Raw genomic sequence first — 27,623 nt, 5'->3', positions numbered from 1 at the left:
CGGGCCTTGACCATATTAATTTCCAGCATATTTGGTGGTAGTAGGAGGTTGGGTAATCGAGAGACATTCAATTTATGCTTTTGCTGAAGAATGAAGAAAACCCAGAGAGGACTCACCCCTTAACAACCAGGCAGAGAAAAGGCAGCTGCTGTCTGGTCAGGGGAAAATGAGTGTAACAGAGAGCCTGGTGCTGGCCCTCGTGCTGCAGACAAACCCAGTGAAGGAGATGGGGGGACAGGGGACATTAATGAAAGGAGGAATGCACAGTTTTGTTTTCCTCAGACTGTGATTGTACAAATGAGGGAATAGGCACACATTCAGCGCAAGATTATTTGAAAACACCCATCCATTCCTTGAAAAAAAAAAAAAGAAGTCTATAATCGATAAGTTAGAGATGCAGAGTATTCTGAACTGGGTTTAGCTTGATATCCCTAAACCTATTCCTGTGTAGGCAAGTGCAAAATAAAAAAATGCACTGAGAAGCTATTGATCATATCATATATTAATAACAGAGCAGAAGAAATTGTATTTCTTGACAAAATTAAAAAGAAATCATTATAAAACCTCTTAATTGTACTTATTTTTACACTTGGAAAAGCTGCAGAAAGGGCTGTGCCTGCAGAGGGAGCATTCGTTCTAGGAGAGAGGTTCAAGTATAAATTGCAAATCACAGATGTCACTTGAGTTGTGGTAGGTGAAATGAAACAACATATCAAACAGATTAAAAAGGAAAAAGCAAACAGAATATTCTACAGATTTTCTTTACACTCTGGGAGGAATGTGTGTAATCATTATAGTGACTACTTTTAGGTGAAATTCCCAAGGTTCAGTCTCTAGAACGACATCACCGCAATCTGTGTTTTTTATCCATGGCCATGATACCCTCATGCTAAGTCCCAACACACGTGCTAGTTATGCAGAGGTACTAGGGCCCAAACTACGCTCAGGCTTGAGGGATTTGGAGAGGTGGGAACCTAATCCCAAAGGCTAAAGCTTAGACCAAGCTTACAATGCTCTCCTTCCTGATGTAATATTTAGCTTTTGAATTTCATTTCCTGTTTCATCCAAAGCACTGGAGACTGGCCAGTTTGAGCAGGACATAGGCATGGTACTTGGATGCTCTTAGCTTCAAATTGCTGTGTCAAGGTGATTGGGTTAAATTAAGTGCCATGTTCAGTCAGGAGGAAATTTTTCCCTCAGATGACCTAAGGCTTTTATATCAGACCTTCCTTGCAATGCAAAGAGCCAAGGCATTGGCCATCTTCCTATCTAGTACCATCTATTATCAAAGGAATATTTATTTGTCCTCAATGTCCCCACAACCACAATACAATCTTATGCTGTTTGTAGGACAACTCTTCATGAACAGAAGTTGTGCAGAGCAGCCAAAGCTTTCCCTGCCCAAGCCTCCCTCTGAAATCTGCCAGAGATGCCAGAGCTAAGAGATACAGATATTGCATTAAAATGTATTTTGTAGGAGATCCTGGGATGCTGTGGCCTGTGAAACAGCCTGTGAGCTGCTGTGATGGAAACTGAATGGGAGGTTATCAAACCTAAATGATTCCTTATGGCCCAGTATCCAGAATACCTACAACCTGCTCTTAGACCAGCCCTGACCAGAAAGAGCCTAAAGTGTGACCTGAAGTCATCTGCCTCTTCCTCCCGCGGGTAACACAGTCTTCCACAGGGTCGTTGCAGGTGAAGGATTGAATTTTAGCCTCACATGCTTAGTTAATACCAGATGTCTCATTGAAAAGCTCTTCTGTAGAGCTTTATAGTAATCCTCACAGCTTCTGTATTTCTTGGCTTAAAGAAAAATACTTTTATTTTGCTTTATGAGTTGTGAAGTGGAGCAGTTCCTTTTTCTAAGGTGTCATATTAAACTGTCCTTCAGGGAATTCAGTTCAAAAATGATTAATACTGTTCTTTGATGAGGTCTAATTTATTTCCTGTATTGTGCTTGTAGACAAGCTTGTCACCATCAGCAAAACATTGAACTAGAGAAACACCACTGAAGAAAGAAATAAAGAGCTGAGTCAAAACACTGTAAAGTGTGGGAGTCCAATGTCTATTCTATACCTTTTATTAAAGAAAAAAAAACATTAAATGACCTAATGGTCAACTAAAAAGTAAATATTGGATTTCCAAATATATATGTCATTTACTGTGAAGCATATGTATTTGATACTGAAACATGCAGCAGACACTGCAATACTCTCTTTAGTGAGAGCTAATGGATATAACAGTATTTGTAAGAAGAACATATTTTAAAAAAAAGATATTACATCTCTGCTTTCCACATTTTAGTTCAAATAGGCAAGGCCCAAGCTGCAAAAGTTGTTCATATTGCAACTGGATCCAGCCCAAATGCTCGTGCACTGTGCTAAGGATTTTAATAATCTTTCTGCTATCCAGTTACTTGCTTTATTTCTAGTGCTGGGCTCTTGCTCTTGAATGTCTGTAACTCATCTCCTAGTTGGCGACAGTGCTTTTAAATCAAATTTTTATTATATTCTGACATTATGTGCTTCTGTTTTAATGCTACAGAAAACAGGGTTCTGCCAGGACTGAATGCATCCCACATGTTTCAATTTTGTTTTCGTGTGAATTTGACCTCTGATACATAAAATTCCTGTCTAGCAGTGTGCACATATGTGAGCCATTTCTGAAAGCAGAGAACAGAGCTTTGATTCAGATGAGTGGAACATTCCTATATAATGATCCTCAAAGGAATTTCAAATTAACTAGTATGTAAATTTATGAGCCTCTTTAATCAAATAAATGTTCTTTTTTTATATGCAGAGATTCAGAGATTGTCACTGTTTTTACCTTCTTTTTTTTTTTTTTTTTTGTGGTATGTGTAAGAGGTAGACAATGCATTTACATTTCATTGGAAAAAGCCAGAATATTTTCCATTTTATGAACTAAGTTCTGGAGGAATTCTTGCAATTCAAGTGAATTCTTTTTCCTTGTTGCACCTTTGCTACCAAGATGTTATGCAAAGATTAAAAAATCAGAATGTAGTATGGGCAAACAGAAGCAAAAAATCAGGGAATGAGAAGAGATGCTTATATATTTAGTTCCTTTTTTTCCAATGCACTCTATACTATGTCTGGTGTGAATAAACAGAAGTAAATCAGAGATGTTATATCTCATTAGATAATGCTTGCGTTGGTGCCCCACTCACATGCTGCAAAAGCTACAGCTGCTCACTCTGCACAGAACAACACACACTTCACTCAACATGGCTAACACACCAATCTAGAGACATCGTCAAAAAGAAACATACCTATTTTAAAGTAAAAAATACAAATTAAATATTTTACCAGGTGTTTTTAACTCTTGAATTTTTTATTATCCTGACAGAGTGTTAGATAAGCATTACTCTGAGCAGGCAGGTTTGGTAGGCAATATCACACTGTAACACAAATAAAACCTGTAGATTCATGAAAACTTTTCATACAAAATTTGGTGTAAGCATGATTTGCCCTAATTGTGTTGTGTTACTCTGCAGGGTTCCGTGTAATACAGCTCCTCCTAGAACAAGATGCCACTTCCCAACCCATGAATACAGTGCATTCCAAACCTATGCCATGAATCTATCCATGATTATTATGAGTAGGAAGCTGTTGATAGGCAGCTCCTAGTGCTATGTGTCCATCAACACACAGAGCTGCAGGCGCAACAGCAGCGAATTTGGAGCCTGGTGGCTACACCTACAGCGTGTGAGGAGATCTGCCCAGTCTGCTCCCATGGACTGACCCCCACTCAGGGTAGAAGAACATTAAGAGCTCCTGCAGATCACATCACCTAGTTTGGCTTCATCTGAAGGAAATCCATTTCCTGGCTTGCGGGATCACTCAAACCCTCTTTGGTCTGAAAACCTAAGCACAGAAAGTGCTAGAAGAACCACATCAACAGCACACCTCCAGTCCAGCCTCAAACTCCCGTGTGGAGTTTTTGATAATGTGACTTTCTAATTCCTTTTCTTTAGGAAACACTACTTTCCAGAATTATGGATTAGGAAGCAAGGAAGAATTCAGACATAATGATACCCCTAGACATCCTGTAGTCGTAAGTCAAATCTTTATCAATATCTACCTTGATAATTTCATACAAGATTCTAGGATTTTAATGTTTTTCTGTAGTATCAAGAAACATCTATTATAAGACTACATTATATCAAGCTTGGTATTTCTATTTGGAAAGATACAATCTCATACAGAAAAATCTAATTAGTTTAGCCATATGCATTTTTTAAAATTTGTATTGAATAACATAATTGAAATTACTTCTAGTTCTTGCGTTACTTAAAGTGAAATGCCTCGTATTGATAGGCAGTAATTCAGAATAGTTGCACAAAACCAGGTTTCCCAAATCCCAGTGACATTGGGACCATTCTGTGGTAATTCTAAAGTCAAGACATTCCAAGAATGAAGGTCTTTCAATTTTTCCTTTATTGTGGATTTTTTTGAGAGGCTATTGCAGTTTATATAAATGTGAATTCTGCTCTTCAGGGAACTGAAGTTGAAAGTTCTTTCTGTTTGGGAAAAACCTTATTTGGGCAATATTTCTTTTGCTTTGTCCTGCAACAGGCTGCCTGTTTCTAGTTTCACATATGCAATGAGGAAATAATTAGTAAAACCACTCTCGGATATTTTAAAGAAATTTGTTGTTTATTTTTGTCTTAAGTCTATTTTTCTGACTTTTAATAACATAAAAATGACAACGTGACTTTTAGGTGAGTTACATACTGCTTATAGTTTCATAAGACTTAACTATTCTGTGTTTTATGAAAAACCTTGGAAGTGTTTCAGTGTTGTATTTCTAATCCCTTTATCAGTTTTTCGCTTGTTTGAGGGTTTTTGTGAGTTTTGCCTCTAAATAAATATTAATTTTAGATAAAGCTTTATAGTCTTCTCTTAAAAGAGAACTTAAAAGATATCTCAGTAGTTCCATGTAACCCCTAACTCATTGTTTGGCCACATCCCTCACACTTCTGCCAGAGAAAGGAAGGGCATAATTATTAGGCAATACTGTGCTTGTGTTGGATTCTGACTTCCACATGGGAACACCAGCATCTAGAAACGCCCTGGGTCTTTGGATGTATGGAAAACCTGCAGATCTGCATCAAGTCTGAGGATAAAGCAAGAACTAGTTTCTACCACATCGCAAAAGTCTATCGCAAGCTTTTCTTCTAACAGAAATGAAAAGTGGGACAAAAGAATTTTGTCATGTATTTGTCATTCTTATCTAACGCATTTTTCAGAGGATGTCTGTCTACCTTGTTTACAAGTGAGATGCATTGGTCTACCATTGGACAAGTACCTTTTCTCCAGCATCTCCCATGCCTCTTGGGCCTGCTGGTCCTGTAGGGCCTGCTGGTCCTGGAGGTCCCTGGTACAGCAGAGGAATAAAGCATGTCAGTAGTTGTCCCAAGGTACTTGTGTTCTTCAACAAAGAAAATAATTTCTTCACATTTCTGATGTTTACTGAGCAACAGCCATCCTCAGTCCCAGGTGGAAGCCTAAAAAGACTCAGATTAGTGGAAGAAGTACAACTCTTGACTTAAGAACATCGTTCTCAGCTCAGAGAAAGCAGTGAGAAAGCAGACATTGCTCCATGATTCATATGCTGCAAGCATTAGACAACTGAAATACCAGAGCTAACCTACCTAAATTTGGGGATTAGGTAATCCTAACATGTATTTGTGTTTGGTAGTCTGTTCTCCTGAACTCCCTGCTCAATTCATCCGCCCCTTCAGCTTTTCATACTGCTGGAGGCATTCCCAGGCTCCCTTTCAGCATTCATAGGGCAGATGGCTTTGACCCATCCTGCTACCTACTTAGCCATATAAATCTTGTCCATGTCTGACAGTGGTTTATTAAGTTGGTCTTTCCAGCTCATGGGCATGGAATGGCAGGGGAAAGATGTTAACCACGTGACAGTACAACAGAACCTTTGCACGTTACATGATGTGAAATGTGTCAGGTACACGGCATTACACCAGGAACCCGGAGTGAATGCCTTATGAACTAATTCTCATCCCAAAGGATCTTCTCAGCATCAGTTTGAATGATAGGAAATTGGAGCTGAGTAGGAATTTGGAAGCACTCAGGTCCCCCACCTCAGTGCATTTGGGAGTGCTTGCAGGGTTGTAGTTTGAAATAAAGCTGGATTAGACACATAAAGAAAATAGTGCTAGTGGAAGTTTGACATGTGGTGGTTGAAGGATGGCATCAGTATTTCCACTTTCTAGTGGAAAAGAGAGAGGCTGGTCAAACATGTCTGTGTGGCTTTGGGTGACTGAAATTTAGGATGATATGTCCTTGTAATGGAATGTGCCAGCTGGGACACTCAGGCATTAATTCCCTCTAAAACCAACCATCAGAAAAGCAAGAGGTGGAAAATCTTCAAATAAGAGGATTTAACTGCCCAGTATGAAAAACAGCTGAAAATTCAAGGAATTGAAACTGCAAAATTTGGTCAAGCAGGTGGTATTAGAAATCTTGATCAGAGAAGAGTAAAGAAAAGGGAAGGAGGAAAAATAATTCAAAGCAGTGATTATATTTAAACAGGTATGAGCAGTCATAACGATTTTTATGGAATTACACGGTGTCCCTTTCATGGCAATGAAATGAGAGCCATTTATATCCAGTTCCAACTGCTTGTACAACCGGTGCTGTATCTAGGACAGGAAAGGACTTCAAAATATCCATGAAATATTTAAATTAGCTAAAGGATGATTAACTGCACTTAGTTAAGTAACTAAATCTAAGCAACTAAATATTGAGTTATCACATAGTAATTTTTGTTTTGGTTTTTTTGTTGAACATAAAGTACGTTAAATTAAATTTGTACTTACAGCTTCACCTTTGCCACCTTTGTCACCTTTCGCTCCATGGGATCCAGGTGGTCCAGGTGGTCCTTGGTCCCCCTAAACACAAACTAGGAAGTCAGAAATCATTCCGCTACCTGGACCATCACAGTGTAAAGAATATTAACAAATATGTAAGGAAGTTATTTAATATGCTTAATATAGAATAGCAGTTACCAGCTCCTGAAATTTGTTCACAAAGTTCAGGAAATTCTGTGATTTTTTTTATTGCGGTTTCAATTGAATTAATTAAGATTTTAGAAGAGTAAGAATTTTTATTAGGAAATTGTTAATTTCTAGATATGTAGTTACAGAGAGAAGCCTTCAGAACACTGACTTTAAATTCAGGCAATACAAAGTTAAATTTATTTTCAAGAACAAACTTTTATGAATTTGGGGGTAAGTTTGAGCAATGAGAACTGAATTTAGAATACTGAAATATAATATGCCAGCGTTAAGTTACATGTTGCACATTTTGCACTTCCAGGTAATAACATTGGTTCTCTCATACAGTAAAGCAAAACTTCATTCTACAAGGGAAAGTAGGAAAAGAAAGAAATACAACCAGTTATAAGAAAAAGATCAGCCCAAAATACTTTCTTATCAAGAGACAATCACTCCTGTTGACCCTGTCACTGACTCTCACAAAAGATTTGTGCATCTGCAAAAACTCAATGCTTCCTTTCATGGCCAGAAGAGACGCCAACAGCAAACTTTTCCTCTTTCCTCATTCCAGTGAGAGTTTTCCGGACATTTTATGAGAAAATTAACTGAGCTTGCAACAGACTGTTCACAGAACCAAGAAAGAGAACATATTGCTTTGAGGCATCTCTCAGGTACGCTGTTGGTTTGAACTGTAGATGCTCACATGACAGCACTGGCAATCGGAAAACCTCATTGATACACACCCACCTCCCTCCCAGGCACGGTATGGATATTGTGGCTGTTCACAGAGAACTGCACGCCCTTCACTCAGTCCCACAGAACCAAAAAATGTGATACATTCTACAAAAGTGTTGTAGAGTGCTGTCAACAGCTCCCAGAGTTTTGTTAATGTATATGGGTATAACATATCTTCAAGAATAATTGCATACAAATACACAAATATTTCCCTGTCTATTTCAGTAAAAGGAAATAACAAGAAAAACAAAACTACAAGGAACAGAAAACAGCTGTTTCACTGTGCATTGTGCCTGTAAATTTCTACAATAATATAATCCTTCAAGAAGAGAGTCCAGTTAGCAGCTCAGAGCTCAGCAGCTGGTCTGTCTGAATACAATATCCATGTCTGGAAAACAAATCATCTTGTACTCTAGTTGGATATACAACAAAAACAGACGTTGGGTCAAAATCTCCCGTCCCATGAATGTCTCTACCACAGACACAAATAATCAGTTCTTATTAACCAGTTTGGTCCTACCAGAAAAACGGAAGAGATGCTTTGGGTCTCCTAAAGATATATATCCTAGGTTTAGGCTAGCAGGTAGGTAAATGTAGAAAGACAAGGTAGACTCAATGTTCTGGTTAAGATGAAACCCTGAAATCGCTTTAAATGACATTTGGATAGGGATGCAAGCATGCCTTATGCTTAAGTAAATTTTGTATAGTGGGTCATTCCTGTATGAATCGCATCTACTCTTGAATCCAATGGGACAGTTTCACTGAGAAACTTTAAACAGACCCTGACCAAACTGTGTCAGCTCTGGAAGATGTCTCTTCATGCCTCCTAATTTCAAATGATGGAATTCTGATCCACCTCTGTAAAAATTTAATAATGAGAATGCTTCCAGATCATAAATAGCTTTATAATAGAAAGTCAATTTCACCTCTTCCTGATTCTTATGATCCATAGTTCTGAAAGTGTGGATGAATTGAGAAGTGTTTAGAAATGTTTAATAACATTTTTATTTTACAAGAAAGGAAAATATGGATCATAGGTTCATATCTATTTTTACTTCTAATCTCAGTACACTAAAAACCAGCCAAACAGATGTTTTCATTTAATCTTAGCAGACCACTGTAAATATCAAATACATGTTAACACATTCTCTTCCCTGAGAATTGGGATTTTGTCAACTGCCTGGGTTTCCTATTAATAGCATAGCTATAAATGCTATAAATCTACTTAGGTCAGATCTACAGAAAAATCTTATATAAGAAACAGTTCTTTAGTCCAGATTATTTCGTTGGGGCTTTAACAGTCACACAAGAGATGTCCCAGGAGCAATTCTGTGATTACTGCTTCCCACAGTTTTGTGGTGTCTGGAAGAGAAAATCACAGTGACTTGCTCTAAGTCAGTGCACTTGCAAGCGCCACTGATGCCACAGATAGTCTGCTAAATGAATTAATCTGCTTTTCCAGCCTTTCCAGGGCAGGTTCTAAAGTAGTTTTCCAAAGAAGTAATATAAAGATAGTTGCTTCTACACTTTTTCAAAACAAAGAAAATGTATAGAAACATAAATCTTGTATCCATGGTTGTTATAAAGAAAATAAAACAGTTGTCATAAAACCTAATTGATTAAGGATATGACTGGACAATTAAGTCATGTTCATCACTTCTTTTTATAAGAAAAATAGAGTGAAGCAATATTCTAGATTATAGACAAAGGAAATTTAGAGTTTTCGAAAATCAGAAATAAAAGCTACTGAATGAGTGTGGTTCAATGTGCTATTCAGCATCCTCTGGTAGGTGTACTGGTAGAATTGTGTCAAGCCAGGAGTAAACCATTATTGGTATTCCTAAAATGCTATAATGCAAAAGCTATTGAACTAAGTGGCTATATTTTGAGCTACATTGTGTTAGGTAGACATAAACTACTTGGTTTCTGAATTTGGGTCTATTGTCTACATTTCCACAAAGTGAAGCAATGGAATTGAGTGGAATATTTTATGTGCAGTCATGGTAAAGAGGAAAGAAAGAAAAAAAAAAAAAAAACATTTCTGAAGAAGGTTCCCAGTTTCAGTCTGGAAAGATCACAAGAATGTTACCTTTCCCTGAACTATTCCCTTATCACAAGCAGCAAAAGTCTGAAAGTTGCAACCCGAACCACAACTGACAGAAATACAATATGATATAAAGCGTGTTAGAGGGGAAGAGGTGAAAGCTGCAAAGGAAATGTATTCAGTTTTTGCAGTAGTGGACATGGGCACGGTTCCAGGGACTGGGCTTTTCAGTTTGCTCTTCAACTGTAGAAAGGTGAGTGCCACAGTTTTCTAATACTGCCTTATTATTCTGATTAGTTAAATGAAAGGCAATTTCAAGGAGCCAAGGGAAAACCTTACTAAAGGGTTTTGGTAATTTGGTGATAAAATACCAGCCAAATTCCATGCTGATAACTGTAATGCATTATACAAGGAGAAAACACAGACATAACTTTATGTACCTAACAGTCATCCTGAGCTACTATCGCTACTCAAGAAACACAACAGAGAGAACCATTCCTTGAAAAGTTCAATTCACTGTTCAACAGTGATAAAATCCCATAAATTTAATTATTTGTAAATTAATCTATATTCTTATCCTCTAAGCTATTGCCCACTGGTAAGAGGATGGTCCTTGGTCTTACCTTATTCTTCAAGCAGCCTAATGTCAACTCGTATGTACTACAGAAGAGAATTTTTCACTCTCTCACTTTTGTAAAATCTGCAAGCTCTTTGTTACCACTGAATCCTCAGTTTCATCTCTGGTCTTTCACTCGCATGTTGATCTTGCCATTTACCCACTAAAGGCTAGAAAAGCGAGCACTGCAAGCCTGCTACAGACTACTGTACTTCATTCCTGGTGTTGATGTTAAAATTTTAAAGGGTATAACCAAGTAAATCCTACTCTGTAACCTATGTACAAATAAGAAATTTCAAAAGATCTATTTTTAAAATTCTTTATTTTGGATCTCACTTATGTTTTTGAATGTGCAAGCTTGGTAATACCGAAATGCCACTGTTAAGGTAACGAATACCTCTCAGTTTATACTCAGTAACAAGCATATTGCCCATGTAGAGCTATAAAAGATGACATGAGATAATGACAAGTGGAGATGAATTTGGACCACGTGAGATGAATTTGAAGAACTGCCCTCCTAATGAAGACTTCCTATGGGAAGTGTGCAGGGTGAGGTACACCCTCAACCCAAACACAAAATAGTATAAATATTTATACTATTTTGTGTTCTTTGCAAAGACAGTAAGTTTATTTTAAAAATAGACATAACCTGGAATGATGGAAAAGTTGAAGAATTGGTGAGCTCCTTTCCTGAAAAGATTCAAGTGGTGTCTATATTTTCACAGAAGTTTTGTACATGTCTCATGCTTATTTACTTTCCATCTTTTGTCTAAAAACTCCTACCATTGGTCCCATTATTGAATTTCCAGGAAGTCCATCATCTCCTGGTGGTCCCTTGTCTCCTGGATCCCCCTATCCAAAAAGAAACAAATTCAAATTTATATTAACTATATTAAGTTTTAACTTCCAAAGTTCTACAGAAAAAACCATGTATTCAGTTCTTTCTTACAGGGACAATTTTTGAGCTAGGTAACATGAAATCAGTATGTCTAGAGGAAGCTTCTGCTACCTTGATTCTGACCTCTCTTACACTTCTCCCCAGCTGTTTCAAAGAGTTTGTTTTACCTTGACAAATAAATTGATGGCTTTAGTTTTCAAATGAAGGTCGAATATCATAATTCCCTTTGAGAGGCCAGATGCACCTGCTTTTGGCCACAGGCAGGCTGCATAACCTTGTTTCTGTCAGAGCACATAGAGAACAGCAAGGAAATTCAAAGACAAGTGCTGGAACAGAGTATGCTTAGAAAGCCTACATATGCTAGGGCGTAGCACTTCAAAATCACAGGTTCCATAGTCTGAAGTCTCAGGGAGAAACTTGAGTTTTCCACAGATATTACAGAGCACAACTTTTTGATAATAGCTCTGTCAGTGGCTTTCCTGGAAAGCAGTCAGGTTTAGAATCTACATTCCTTTTGTAACCCTTCACAGAGCAAAATTTGGCTCCTTCTAGTGCTTAAACTTTGGCAACAGATGTTTCACTTTACATTAGGGAACTTAAAAAGAAAATCTAAATGTTCCATGAAACATCTGCAATTTCTCAGTAAGAAGGACATGCAGTATTCCAGGAAACATTCACTAGGGAATGCAATTAAATGCTCTTTCAAAACCACTGAGCAGTTGATGAAGAAATATTAGAAAAAACAGCTTTCTCATATTACTGTCCCCACATTACTAACAGCATAATGATTGTTAAGGGAAATAAAACTCCAGTCCCCAAACGTGGTGTAGTTTAAAGTAAATAAACTCCCAATGGACACAACCATGGCTGCCCAGGAGTTAAAACCTCTAGCAACCACCCTCTTCCATCTCAGAGATGTCCCAAAAAGACCTCAGACATAACTCCCGGCTTTGAGAAACATTCTCTGCATTACAAATTTATAATGTCTGTCTTCTCAACTGCAGACATCAGGACATTTTAGGAACAAAATCAGTAGTTATCATTGTACTTTCCACAGCTGCGAGAGAAAACAGACCTGTGTAGCCTGTTACATTATTGATCAACTGTCCAAAACATAGATATTTGTTTAAACAAAGTAATTATGATGGAGCTGAAGAGAAAAAGTTTTGTATATTTTCTAAAAATCAACTTGCATTTTATAATTACCCCAAATACTTGGGTTTTTTTCATCAGTTACTGCCCATATAAGCCCTGCTCTAAAATTAAGTAAAGAATTTCAAAAGACTTCTACAGACTTCATTGGATTTTGGACAATGGCCCATCTGCTATGATAGTTATATGAACTGTACTGAACAGACCAAAATCATGGTGAAAAAGACAAGGAAGTCTACAAAGTTGTATTTTTCAGCATGAATTTACTAATGAACAATCTTGACTCCCTTCCTTGTGTATTCAAAAGTGTCACAGCAACTAGAAAAACACAAAGAAGGGAAACTGATTTAATGAAACCTGTCTTCATACAAGTTGTGCCTTTTAGCACGTCACCTGTACTCTCCTCACACAACGTTTGTCACGTTATTATAGTTTGAAACCAATATAAGAGATATGAGCACCTCACAATCTTCTTTTTTTCTGCTCTGTGGTTACAATTTTCCTCCAGGTCTACCCTGAGCATTTTGCATTTTCGTCTTTCTTTCTCCTCCATGCACAAGCAAGTCCAAAACACATCATATCCCTCTGTGATGTCCTATTGCCAGATGGATGAGTATATTGTATGTGTAATACCCTCCTGTACTTGGGGGGTGAGGAAGGGGGTGCACATATATTTTTAAGGAGGAAGAAAAATGGGGATGAAATTACTTAAATTACTTCTGAGTGACATGATATACATTAGTGATTCCCTCACTCTAAAAATTAACACCAAAGGTGAAAAGTGTCAATTAAAGTTGAAGTTACCTGACATATTATAGCAAGACTAATTTAAGTAGCAAGTATGTTTTATTATTTAAATAGCAGTGAATTTTCGAATATTTTTAAAACCTTCAAAGTTAGCTTTATTTTTGCTGAATCTACCCATTTTACTCAGCAGGACAAGTCCCACTTATTTCAGGTACATTTTTCCCATAGGGAAGATGAGATGAATGTAGCCCTAGCTATGTTATATGTGACATTTCATTTCAAGTAGTACCTACAGGCCAGCTGTTCACTTGGAAGTGACATACAAACACTCAGCTCCAAAAAAACCCAGCATATAACACCCTACAACTATACATAAACATATTCTTGCAGGGGTTTAATGCCATATTTTAAGAAGCAAAAACATAGCAAATCTAGAAGAAAAACAACTTCAAACTGATTAATTTCACAGGAGGGACCAAACCAGAACAGAAATCTAATAAGGTTTTTTTTTTAAAACAAATGGCTTCAGGAGGAAATAACTATGTACCAAGTTCAACTTACTATTAAAGGACCTGGCCTCCAACACTCTCTGTTAATTTTTAATACTTTTTAGTCCTTATTTCTGAAATTCAGTATTTTTGTTGCTACAACAAGGAATTTTAAGTTCTTTAAATCAGATTCTTTTAATTTTGACAGAAATGTACACTAGAAATTTGCAATCTCTGGTCTCTAGGAAATACGTATCAGACAGTCACCTTTGGTCCAGGAGGTCCCTGAATAGATGACCCAGTTGCACCAGGAGGTCCTCTCTCTCCGGGATCACCCTGTTACAAAATGGTATAATGTAGACTTAAACAGACAGTTTGACTTTCTGAACCAAAAATATCTGCAATACAGATCTACCTGTAAAACAGGCAATACCGTGAAAAAGACTTAAATCAGCCTATTGCTCTTACGAAAGCTGGTCTGAGTTTCATATTTTAAATTACTATTGGTTGAACTGTGTATTTGACTTCTTTTAGCTTTAATTAATATTTTGTGTCTGTCCAATGGAATAACAAGAGCACTTGTATTATTCCAATTTACTTATCATTCAGAGCAACACTTACAAAATACTACAACAGAAAGTTAATGATTCAAAGTAAAAATTTTGCAAAATACTCATGGCTACATTAACTTGGACAACTTTAATGTAGCTTATGAGTGCTCATGCATAACTACAAGGTATGTAATTATTTTTTTACCTATTCTTTGCCTCGTTGAGACTTTTGTGTCATTTAGGACAGACAATGGAAATATTTCTGCTTTTCTTTTGTTAAGTCTTTAAGTATCAGATGTTTGAGAAATTTTTACATTGCATAAACTCCATAGATTCTTTAACAAATACAAAGAGAAGGGTTACCATGAAAGAACAAGCTTACTTTTGGTCCAGCTAGGCCTTTTGGTCCTGTACGACCAATCTCTCCTTTGGAGCCTTTTCCTCCAGGGTCACCCTGAAGAAAACAAACTTTTTTTTCAGTCACAGCAAAGATTCATTCACAGCTGCAGATACACAAATAGCCAAAACCACAACAATAATGACACCCATAATTAGAAAGATGTTTAGATGCTCCACTCCAACTGAAATCCTACTCTTTTCTAGAGGCTGCCCCAAATGTCCTAAACCATATGAAATGGGAGATAAAAGTTGTCTGCCTACTAATACATCTTTCCAGGCTTTTAATTTCATATTTAGATATCTAACTATTCTCCTAATTTGTCTTAGCTTCTCTCTCCCTATCAACTTACTGAGCTAATTTGTCACCTCTGAACTTCGATGAAAACTCTCTACTGAATTTTTAGGAAATCTCTGCTGCCCTGTTAACTTTAGGCTCTATGTTTAGAGTCTGATTTTGCTGCACTTGTTCAGGCTATAGAACACATTGCTCTCTCTTAAATCCTTTTAAGTCCAGTTAAAATAGAATTGCTACTTAAGATATAATGAAAGAAAATATAGCTCAGAATCCAAACTCTTATAAAAGTCTGCAGTATTTCCCCAGTGTGCCTGTCAAGTCATACCTTTTGGCCTATGGCTCCTTTGCCAGGCGGTCCTTCTGAGCCTTTTGGACCTTCATCTCCCTTTTCCCCCTAACAGAGATTAAATGGTTAATTACTTTTCACATAGTTAATTTTATTGCTAGACTTATGAGAAACAATGCTTGCATAAACACTTTCCTCAAAAATGTCAGTAAATATCTGGTAACTTTTTTTCCTACAAAAAATAAAGTATTCTGTCTCTTAAAGCCCTTGCAATCTCCTACATTCATGTTCCTTTTTTTCACAGACATTTGCAATAGTGCCATCTGCAACTGCATCAATCTTTTTTAGGAAGGATTCCATGCATACTCTTATAAGAGGAAGAGAAATGCTTCCAAAGTTATCAGAAAATGTCTTGATGGACCAATTCTGAGAAGTAATTTTAGACAAGTCTGTAGCCTATGGCCAATCCAGGCCAAAAATATTTGCCAGGAACGTTACAGCAAATAACTCACAAATAGCCCACATAAAACATTCTATTAAGGAACATTACCTAGAAAATATTTATACATAATACAAGTCAGATAAGTACCTCAGGATACCTGTAGGTAATTTAGAGAGTGAAAGGTAGAGTAAAATGAGGTTAAAATCCATTTCTGATTTGAACTGTTGATGAAAGCGATATTACAGAGCCCATTGTTGATAGGCATCAGTCTGGATCCCACTTGGGTGAGATATTTTCACACCTGCAAATAATTGCTGTAGTATCACTGTGCTACTCACTGCAGGCATCCAGCTGTTCTTTGCACTGCCCTGAATACCCAGGGTAGCAGCTCAGTACTACTACTTTTACCTTCAGTGGGTTACAACAGGGAAGATGACAGAATTAATCATCAGAATAAAGGCAATATGCAAGAGAAAAAACCAAAAACCCAGCATGGCCTTCTGTAACTTTAACCCAACATGTACTCTTAATTCTGCTACACTTCTGATACACTGCAATCTTACTTTTTGAGCAGTGGATGATACAAAATTTAAATGTATACTTAAGTAGCAACAAAAATGCTACATTTTTTCTCACAGTGGAAGGATTACTGCTTCAGGCCGTAGCTTATCAAACAGGTATTGCACTTTTAGGTGACAAAAATGCAAAGCTGCATTCTTAACCGATACTTATTACAGCTATTCAGATATTTTCTGATTTAAAGCCCTCAGTCAAAAATGATTTTCTGACTCCAAATTATGTTTAGTTTATCAATTCTACATGTCAGCCAGGTGCTACCCTCACAAAAGAGCTGCACAGTAGCAGTCTGGAGGCAGCAGTTAAAAATCATACAAAGCACTGGCACTTGCTTACTCAGCAGCTCATCCATTTTGGAAAGAGTACAATTAAAAGCTTTCATTTAATTTGCTCTAAATTTACTCTTTTGGGCACTCTGCTTTGCACCTCTCTAAATTACTGTCCTTCCTTTTGAATTTATGCTTCTTTTCCCCAGTGTGGTGCAGTTTTTCCTAGATCCTCAGAATTCCCCTTGAAATCAAACAGCCCTGGGTTCAGCTGTTTGTGATGGCTCCTGTGCCTCAGCTGACAGGTTTCAGCCACAGCTCACCACGCTGTGAGATGCCCTAAGTCACACTGATTGAGCATTACTTCTTGGTGTCAGGAAAAATCTGAACAGGCCATGAGGAACAGGTTAAAGACACGAGCTGTCTGCTCTCCAAGAAGATAGTGAAATTAAACAGTAGTCAATTGCCCACAAAAGGCAGGACTGCTTGCCTGCAGCTCAGTTGCTCATTCGGATGGTAACCACTGGTAGTAGAGTTTGTTGAAAACATCTCACCCAGTCCTTTATCCCTGGCAGAAGTATTGGCATATGCCTTCCTCAAGGATGAACTCCTTACCATGGCAAACCTGCAAATAATCTGTTCTCACTTCATCACCATTTTTGTCCATCTTTTACATGTGGTCCTTACCTTTTTCCCTGTCAACCCCATCTCTCCCTTCACCCCCTTCTCTCCTGCGGATCCTGGTAGACCTGTATCTCCCTTAAAGAAGAAAAAAATCATTATGTCTGCATACTTCAGTAAGTTCTTTATTTTGTAAAATGGATCTAAAAGTTTGTGAAAGTATTGATTAAAGATAAACAATATTTTTTCTCAAATAAAAGTTGTTATTTCCAGTAAGCTAAATGTTCTATAGAGACAGTAATTTTTAATACCCATAAAATAAGTATCTGAAATTTCTTACCAAGTTTCCCACCTACTTCTTAAATCTTGGGCTTGTATTAAATAAATTTATATTTATTCAGTGAATAAAATCATGATTGAAAGCTGTTTGTTATTCTGTGCACAATAACAATATTAGATGAATGTAATTTAGTCAAACATCTGGGACTTAAAGAAAGGTCAGCCAAAAACGCCTGAATGATGTTATTGACCAGACACCAACTCCTCACCATTTGTACAAACTGACCAAGGCATTACTTTTGATGGTTACCAGAAAGAGTTGAAAGAATCCACAGGAAGCAGGACCTTTCATGATACAAGAAAAAATCATTAAAAACAAGATGACTGTGCCACCTTACCTGATTTTGGAAGCCCTACAAAAATCATTAAAGATATAGTGTACAGTCCTCAAAATGGCATCTGAAGTCAAAGCTTTGAGTGTTTAACATCTCTTCCAACATGTAGGCAGTACAACCACTGTTGTCACACAGACAGGCTTTTTTTTTCAAATTATTGCACTGGGACAGAGTTAGCAACCTTTCTAACAGGTCCTGGAAAGACCTCACTAAAAAAGATTTGGGGAAAACTTTGTTCCAGTTATGGTTGTGGCAATGCTTTTATAAGAGTCACTGAAATTCCATCTTATTTTGACCACAAGTTAATTTATGCCAAAAAATCTTCTACTTGGTTTATCAGCAATTAGTGGGAGAATTAAAAGACCATGCAAAGAACAGTTAAAAATAAAAGCAGCCTCACTTTGACTCCTGGTGAGCTAATTCCTGGAAGTCCCACTTCTCCTTTTTGTCCAGGTTCACCTGGTTCACCCTAGGACACAAGAAGTCCTTAGTTTAATAGAGGAACACAATTTAGCTTCATTCACTACTTGCACTATTTAATTAGCTGCTTACACATAGAGGTGGATGTGATGATCCTTATGGGTCTCTTCCAGCTTGCGATATTCTACAATTCTATCATTCTAAGTGGTCAAGTTTTCAGACAAACAGTTTTCAACTGGAAAATTCTGTTCTTTAAAACCCCCTGTAACTTGTAGGACTGCATCTATTTTACTTTAACCCTGCAGTGGACAGCAAGTCTAAATAAATCACTCCAACTTTTTTCCTTATGCTTTAACACATTTTATTTTTTACTTTACAGGACTATATCAAAAACTATGGTCACTGAATGAAAAGTGAGTCCAAATAAAGAACAATCAGAAGTCCTGCTTAAAAGGAAGTTTTACCCTCATAATTCTTTCTTCCTGTGGTTCTAAAACAGTTAAAGAGATAGGAACTCCATTTTTCAATTTTGCTTTATCACCTTAAGAAAACTGGCCTACCACATAACATGTTTCACAGATACCTATTTTTCTGCACATTAATATTAAATGTTGCTGCTATAACCGCTGCTTACGTGCCAAAGTTATACCCAGAAGAAAATCACTAGTTTTCTCCCTGCTTTTGCTACAGTGACTAATATCTTCCTCTCATAAATCAAGGTGAGCACACTAAGCACACTTCTGATTTATAGTTCATCAGTTCATTCCACTTGTTCTCGTTACATTTCAGCAATTGCCCTTTTCTCCTCTCACAGCACTCACCTGACACTGTACCACTAGAGGCCTGGGCTTTGACCGCAGTAATTGTTTTCCACACTTTTGTGTACTCTTCCTACTTCCCCTCCTTCTGCGGTGCAGGGTCAGCTAAGTACCCTTCAGCTCTTTTTCCTCTCCTATTGTTTCTATCTTTGGTTTTGGTTCTTTCTCACAATGATCACCAAATGCTGAAGGCCAGGCTGAAGGTGTGGTGGGACTAGCTTGAAGTCTCAAAACCATCACTGAACTAAAGCTAAATTGTTAGGTAAAATGACTTACTTGAAGAGAGCATGCATGTGGCACCAAACTCGTTGGACACAAAGAAGTCTGAAAGATCCTCTGTTTATAAGTATGTGTTCATTTAGAACCAGAAGTTCACATTCACAAAGGTTAAGAGCTGATGCTAAGCAGGCAGAAGCCATATGCTCCACTTTGGGAAGATCTTCATAACATGGATGGCTTTCCCTCTAAGGCTCAACAGGAATTGTTATCTCCAATGAAGAGTTACATTTTCATCTCATCAAACACACTTTTGAAAAGCCTGGCAAAGACACTTACTGTTTTGTGACAGTGCTGCTTTTAAAAAACAATGTCTGAACCATTACCTTTGGTCCTGGCCGACCAGAACCTTGAGAGCCTTTTGCCCCAGGGTTTCCTCGTGGACCCTGTATACCCTACAAAGCAAAATAAATGAGTTAGTGCATTACACTCTTCCACATCTGAAATTCACCACATGCCCATCTTTCAGTTAATAATGATTTTATCTTATCTTTAAAAGAAATTAATTAGCTTGCCTGTCCTTGGGTTTAGTTCTGAGATCTTTATTTTTCCTTTGTCACTAGCCTGTAGATTTCACTGATGTGTCAAGTGTAATGACAATTACCTTTTAGGGAAAAAACAAACGGGAAACCTCTCAGTATCTGCACCTAAGTCTTGATTCCATGGGATACTACGATGGAAGCATGAAGTCTTCTTTCCAAAATTAACAGAACCCAGATCTTTTGGAATGTTTCAGTTTTTCTTTATCCAACTTCTAAAGGGTGTGTTTAAGTTTCAAAGGGCTCAACATTCAGAAGTGGTGGGTTCTTAACCTTGTGAAACTCTTATGTACAATATATCACCATCAGAACAATGCCATCTGATTTATCTCCTATGCAAATTATCATGCGGATTAGACCAAATTTACATTTGTTTGATTCTAAGACCATTCAAATCAGTCGAAAACAGTTGTATTTACAAGCTTTGCCTAAAGACTAGTTTGATACTTTTAAAAATGAAAAATCACTATGAGTTTTTTAATGTATTTACATCAAAATTACAGCTCTGATAAAATATAAAATGAAAACTGTATGCAAATGCTCATTACATGTCCAAAATGTAGACTTACCCGGCTTCCTTGACTGCCTATTCCTGGTGCTCCTGGTGGGCCCTGTGGTCCTACTTGGCCTTGTTCACCCTATAGAAAAAGTATTCCCAAGAACTAAATTGCAGTAATTCATGCTACCTGTTTAACATATTTAAGCTACAGAGCAGCAGTCCTCAAGCTGTATTATCTTGAAGTCACTGCTTCTATTTGAACGAAATATGTTTGGAATATCTGGAAGTCTGCCTATGACAACTGATCTAATAAAAATAATAGCCCTTCTTCCCTACAAACTCTATCTCATTTATAACATTAGATGATCATACTTGTAACTTTATTATTGGAAGGATCCATAGCTCATCTTTACATATTGATATTAATTTTAAAGTTTTTCTTGTACAGAAATATACAGTTTCTTGCACAACACTCAGAAGAAAAACTTGCAAGAGTAAACACAGCAGCTACGGAGTATATCAAAAACCTAAAAATATCTGAGTGTTTCTTTGCCTGTTCCAGGTCCATTAGATGAGATGACTCAGGGATTTTTACATTTTAATATTTATTTAAAAAATTAAAGTATTTTAAATAGAATAGTTCTGAAATTATTTTAGGAGAAAAAAAGTACATTTCTTCCCTCATACTCCCAGCTGCATAGAATACAGTCCTTAGCGCTCCAAGCTAACACCTACTTGCATTGATGAATGCACCCCATGGAGCTGCATGGAACTGTGTAACATACCTCCTCAGATCCAGGTAAAACATACCTTTGTATAGTTGTGATATAGTGTAAAAAATTAGTCTTAATTTAACTATAATTAAGTATAGATACAATTAGAAGAATACCCTGTGCCTCACCTTGTCACCTTTCACTGGTTCACCTTTTGGTCCAGGATCACCATCTTTACCTGTAGAGCCTTTTTCACCCTAGAAATACATGACAGTTTTGAAACTTATATTTGGGAACTTATAAAGAACACCATCTTAGACAAACTGGTCATCACAACGTGGTTAATGAGGAAAAAAGTATTCCTTTACAAACAAACTAGGAAAATAATCAATGGAATTACCAATATTAGAGAAAAGAAAAGAAATTGGTTACAATTCATAACATACTTCATCTGCATTCATTGTGTTTTTGAACATAGGACTTCAAAGGGAGAAAATGAAATACTCGGAGGTGACGCAGGCCGACTTGAAGGGTCGAGCTCTGGCGTGCCGTCAGTCAGAGGGAATGCAGCGTCGCTTCCACGACGTCCCCAGGGAACACCTTTGGTGGCAAAGCGGGGCGCAAGCTGGACACGTGCTGCTTCCGCCTCAGAGGAGGCACGACAGGCAGCCGGTGCCTGGGCTCGCGTCAGCCCAGGGGTAAAGGAACAGAGAGGGGCCTCTGGTGTGGGTTCCAACACAGGTTTATTGCCAGAGGGTCCAGGGACCAGAAAGGCCCCAAGGGAAGCCGTGCATGGCTTCATAAAGGGGGGTGGAACAAGTCAGGGAAAAGGGAAGCACCCAATGGAGTACAACCAAGGGGGAGGATACCACTAAACTCGAATCACTGGGAAAAACAGGGAGGTGGAAGTCACAACAGTGAACCAATGAACAACAGAGAGAAATAGAACTTTCTAGAACAGGGGGAGGTAACTTGTGCCCAAGAACCACCCAGGGGGATGTGGCTTAGACCTCTGAGCCATCCCATGATCCACCCTCCGACCCACTGTCATGGGCGGGGAAATCCACCCAATGGATGGCCCTGACTTGAGTGGCACGTAACGATCTGGGCTCCTGAGTGAGATGAGCCACCCCAACAAGGAGGAAGGAAGTTATATTTTAAAACATGACAATACGCTCACTAGTTGGAGAGGTCAGTTCAGAACTGAGTGCAAAGACATGACTGATGCCTTTTCCATAACAGGAAGAAAAATGTTTGCTTAGTAGTTCAAGGCTCTGGAGAATCTTGACGCCCTAAAACAGGGGGATATATTTTGATGGGAAATTCAGTTATGATTTATTCATAGATCTTTGATTGTTTGTACTTATTTTTAAAAAAATGAAAGTTGACATCTATTAACCTAGCAAATGCCCTAAATGAGATAACTGTCCACAGAGACTCATACAACCCATCTTCCAGTTTCCCAAAATGGTACAGCAAAATGAAAGCAGCTGCTGAATATTTTCTTCCAATACAGAATATAAATAGCTTAGTAGTTTCTTGGAAGACAATTTATCTCACTAATGCAATCAAAAGAAGTTATCTTATTAAACACATAAGTAAGAAAATCATTAACTTACTGCTGATGAGGGACTGTACAATTTTTTTTGTAATTACCTGGATAGAGTTTCTGAAATCAGTGGGATATTCAGAGAGCACAGAGATTCAGAAAACCAAGATCCATCATCCAACATTTTATACTAACGGAATTATCAATGGCCTTAAATAATTTAGACACTAATGCAAATTTGATCCACAATGTTAAATAAAGTAATTTCCAGAAAACTACCTTTTGGCCTTGAATGCCCTCTCCTGGCGGACCTCTCTCACCTGGTGAACCAGCAGGGCCAGGTGGTCCCTGAAAGAAAAGAGAAAATATATTCAACTGTATCAGCAATTCAATTTTTTATAGACATTTTGTCTAATTTGCTAGTACAGGTTTTTGCAACACTTATGACGCTGGTAAGTGAAAATGCTTTCATAACATCTGGCTGAGCCCAGGCAAGTAAAGTGTAACAACCATTAGTTGGGTCATTTAGATTAGAAAAAGCCAATGCTGAACTAATGTAAATTATGTAATTAATGTCTAAAGATTGTACTCTTAAAACTCAAATGAATATGTAGATTTATTTATTAAAAAAATGTTATTACAGTGAAATGTGTTCCCCATAATTTCATATCATTTCATTAATTTCCTAATAAAAATAATCAGTTTGAACGTATTTTTTTATACATAATGACAGGTTACGCACATAACATGAATGTTAATATCGATTTACACAAGTACAGAAATAAGTTTTTTTCTAACACTTTCTCTCTTCTTGCAAAATTCAGCCAACTTTCATTATATAAACGTAGTAAGTATTTTTAAGGATGGGCTTGATTAAACAAAAAGTTTCCACATATTTTTGTGAGAAAAGTAGTCTTTCACAACCACAAAGTAACTTTCAAAAATACTATTAGAATCAATCTAACACCTTGTCTTGGGGTGACCTTATGATGTGTATCCCATATTGCTGTCTATGCCCAGAAATTAATTTTTGTGCCTTTCTATGCCTCTAAACTGAGCCTGAGAGGAGGAAGGAAAAAAACTGAGTAAAACTTTTGCAAAGCAGTTTGCAGCTTGTTCAAGGTCACACACAGATAGCAATTTGTTTCCCAGCTGCGGCAGGGGAGGGAGGAAACACCCGGATTGCCGCACCCAGAACAGGTTTTTTTTTTGGCCAGTGGTTCAGCTGCTTTGTTCTCCAGAGAGAGACTGAGAGTTGAACTTTTCCTTCTCTGGAATTTCAGATTTTCTCCCTTTTCTACTGGACTGCCTGATTGCTTTAACCTCAGAGCACATCGGGAGGACTTCCCACCGGGCACAGAGGGCCTGGCCCTGGGCCAAGCCCCAGCTCCGAGGAGACCAAAGGGAGGACTCTAACACTTTCCCAGGTTTTTTCCTCCACAGTGATAGATTTTATTATTTAGCATTATTTTCCTTTTCCCGTGTGTTTGTTAAATAAATAGTTTTATCTCCTTCACTTTCCTTCGAAGAAAATTTATTTTTTCCCAAACCTGGTGGGTGGAGGGGTAGTTGTGCCTTCTCTCAGAGGATATATTTCTAAATCTGGCCAAACTGGAACACACCTATCTACATTTGTGGCTTCATATGCATAAGAAAACCATACATTTTATAAATTTCAGGGAAAAAAAGCAGCCAGAGAGCATTAAATCATGATCTTGCCAAAGTTCTGTAATTCAGAACATAAAGACATAATTAAAAGCATGTAATTTGGGTCCTTTTTCTTGAAGTGATCCAAATTACACACAGGAGTCAATTTTTAATTATCCTCAACTTAAACGAGTAGGAGTATACATATACAATTTTTTTATTTTCCCAAAACTGACTTGGGTGTGGTTTTATTCTCCTGCTTGGATAAGCCACATGCAACTACTGATGAAATAACTGGACTGGAATAGCTGAACATGCTCGTGCTGCTCCAGACTAGATACAAGGTGCTTATGGAATCAGTAGCCAGTATAGCTACTGACAATCAATTACACTCACTAAGACTTTGTTGCATTTCAATTTCCAACGCACGTATCACTGACTTACAGGTATTCCCGGCTCACCAATTCCAGGAGGTCCTGGCAATCCAATTGTACCTTCTCGACCTTCAGCACCCTTGTGAAAAAGAAAATCAGAAAGTTCAGTCCTAATTCAACTTGGTACTTTTGAAGAGTGTAACATTTATGTATAGATGATTTAACTGTGTCACCACAAAGGCTTGAAATCTAATGTGTAGCTTCTCCTAAAGGAAAAAAAACCCCATACATGGTGTTTTAGAAACATTTGTAAGTACCCTTCACTTAATACTTGATGCACTAGATTGCATTCCAGCCCTCAAGACACAGGGGTAACTGCTTAAAATTGCAAAGCCTAAGAGATGACAGACATGAGGGAGCTAAGTCAGACTGAATTTGGCTATAGTACCAAAGCAGGATTGCTGAGGCAGGAGGGATGCTCACTGTAGCCTCTATCTAGGTACTCAAATTGTAGCCTGCCTGCTTCAGTGGAATATGGGATTGCATGGGAACTCTAGGAGCTGCATGCTTTCTGCATCTTCTATTTACAGGGTGTCATAATCTTCACAATTTCTTCACTTTACTGAAAACTATGTGCTTTGAGGATAAGGCAACAGAGGATTTTTATCTTTCTACAGAGCAGTAAAGAGACAGAGGGTGCCATTTCTTCTCCATAACCTATTTTCCCTTCTGGAAGGACCCAGTATTGTTCCTTTTACATGGCAAAATACCAGTTTCTGAGCTTATAAACCCTCTCTGTGTTCTGGGATCTGCCCTGCTGCACAGGAGAAATGTAGGAATTCAATGAACATAAAAATTAGAGCACTAAAAGCAAGAAAATGTAAGTATATTAGACAACGGCACTTGGCTCCAAAACATTGTGAAAAGATGGCATAAAGCTACACCAGAGACTCAGCACCAGAACTAGAGTGCTCTGCCCAATTTACACTTCTCGTCTGAGTCTGAGATGCAGGTCTCTGACAAAACTCTCGTAAACTAAGGAGTCATGTTTCCTATGCAGATGTTTTTGTAGTTTTCCAAAGGGGATCTGTCTGACCAGCATAGGCAGACATGACTTTTCCAAGGCTGGATTCCACCTTCCAGTCTTTTGCAATAAAATGAGATGGAGGTATTAAATGCTGCACGAGAGTATCTTACAACTTTTATGAATATCTGTTCCCTAGTGAATGACAAGGAAAATCTCTCACTTGACCATATATCACAGTGACTGAGATGTATTCCTATATCTCCAAGTGTGGTTTACTCATTAATGCAACCATTTCCTAGTGCTTGAAAATTACCTCACACAGCAAATCCCCATTTAAATGGCATCATTTCTGACTTCTATCAATAGGATCATCATAAAAGTTCAACAGTTGCTGGAAAAGCAGGTCTTTTATCTCCATCCTATGTGAATACAAAAACCTGTCAATCAGTTTTACATTTAGATGATAAGAGTTTGATAAAACAATGAGTGAGAAATTTAATTCAAAAAAATGACTGCCCACAGTCATCACTTTAACATACTGCTGAGAGTTACCTTGGGTCCTGGCTCTCCAATGCCAGGGAGTCCTGGAGGACCATAGGGACCTGGAGGGCCTTGTTCTCCCTAAAGAGAAAAAATGGAAAGAAACTATTAATGTGAATAGAATTTCAACTAAATTCTGACAGTGTCTTTCCAAAGCCTCATTTAGGACTAGAGAATACATTTTAAGTAAAAAACAAATAAACAAAACAAAACAACTAAACCTGTCTTGAAGAAATAGGTTAAGATTAGAAGCAGGGTCAATATCCTGGCCATACGAGTTACTGAAAGAGATAATAATGTTATAAAGCCACTCTTTCAAATGCATCATGAAAGATAAAAAAAAAAAAAAAAAAAATTCTTTGTCCTCTCTTTGGTCCTGACTTCATCCAATATTCTGGTGTTTCCACAGACTTTCCTTGATAGAAAGATGGGTATTTGGAAATGAAGCAGAGCTTGCAACACTGCACTCAAGGTTCTTGCCATAACAACAAATGCACACATAGCATGACCTCTGTTCCTACTGCTATCTTTAACTGCAGCTCCTAATTCTCTTCCTCCCTTCTGGATACTGTGTTTCTAAGAAAGCCAACACAGCCACATAAAGTTACTAACAATAAGTTACTAAAAACGTTTCTGTCAAAATGTGTTTATATTATGGGAAAGTGTTAATCTTTTGGGGATTTAAACTTTTATTTACTGAGAAATTTTATATGCCGAATTCTTTCAATGAGAATTTTGCACTTGGGAAGTCATTGGAAGTGTAAAAAATTACATTTCCTCACAAAACCAGTCAGGTTTTCTTTCAGCCAAAGAACGAAGATAAGATGCAGGAATGGAAAGATACAGGAGAAGTAAATAAACAGATTATTCTTGAAGCTTAATTTCTGATAACTATGCACTTGGAGTGCTACTGCTGCAGCTTTAAATCTAGAATCATGTGGAACTTGTTGCCCAGACTCAAATTTGTTCCACCTTAACAGTATAATAATTTGGAAAGTAGCTATGAAATGTAAAACTTATTCAAAATGCAAGGTTTTCTAGCACATCTTTTAATTCAATAAATTAATACAGCACCAGGAGAAGTTACATCCTAAAAGGCAGAGACAAATCAGACAAAACTGGTATTACCCAGCAGAATAGCATATCTCCACACAGGACACTGACAGGGTATTAACAACATTGATATTGTGTTATTGTGGATTCTGTGCATGCAACTATTGCCAAAATACAAAATACAGCTAGAAGGTTAACTGTATTGCTAGGCAGAACTTATTGTTCTGGGTTCCTAATAATATTTTCATGAAACCTTTGGACCAGAGTCACAATTCAGTTCATCTGTATCCAGATTATTCACAAATGACAATTTTTACTGACATAAAGCCAATTGCA

At 37.6% G+C, this 27,623-nt stretch overlaps 1 protein-coding gene across 2 annotated transcripts in view; it reads right to left on the bottom strand.

Annotated features, from left to right (window-relative positions):
- The window catches only part of COL28A1 (collagen type XXVIII alpha 1 chain), a 67,541-nt gene that overhangs the window by 17,168 nt on the left and 22,750 nt on the right, over nt 1–27,623 (bottom strand). For both annotated transcript variants that reach the window (XM_032111378.1, XM_032111374.1), the window contains exons 14-27: nt 26,247–26,315; nt 24,738–24,806; nt 22,926–22,994; nt 21,286–21,354; nt 20,455–20,523; nt 19,673–19,741; nt 18,233–18,301; nt 17,225–17,296; nt 15,293–15,361; nt 14,656–14,727; nt 13,990–14,058; nt 11,221–11,289; nt 6,866–6,937; nt 5,329–5,397 (exon numbers count right to left, since the gene is read on the bottom strand). In XM_032111378.1, the coding sequence (XP_031967269.1) occupies nt 5,329–5,397; nt 6,866–6,937; nt 11,221–11,289; nt 13,990–14,058; nt 14,656–14,727; nt 15,293–15,361; nt 17,225–17,296; nt 18,233–18,301; nt 19,673–19,741; nt 20,455–20,523; nt 21,286–21,354; nt 22,926–22,994; nt 24,738–24,806; nt 26,247–26,315 (975 nt within the window). The remainder of the gene's footprint in view (nt 1–5,328; nt 5,398–6,865; nt 6,938–11,220; nt 11,290–13,989; nt 14,059–14,655; nt 14,728–15,292; nt 15,362–17,224; nt 17,297–18,232; nt 18,302–19,672; nt 19,742–20,454; nt 20,524–21,285; nt 21,355–22,925; nt 22,995–24,737; nt 24,807–26,246; nt 26,316–27,623) is intronic.

This window comes from Corvus moneduloides, chromosome 1 (genome assembly GCF_009650955.1).
Source record: "Corvus moneduloides isolate bCorMon1 chromosome 1, bCorMon1.pri, whole genome shotgun sequence".
NCBI lineage: Eukaryota > Metazoa > Chordata > Aves > Passeriformes > Corvidae > Corvus > Corvus moneduloides.
Note: the sequence above shows the minus strand (reverse complement) of the source record. Positions and strands in the feature narration are given on the sequence as shown.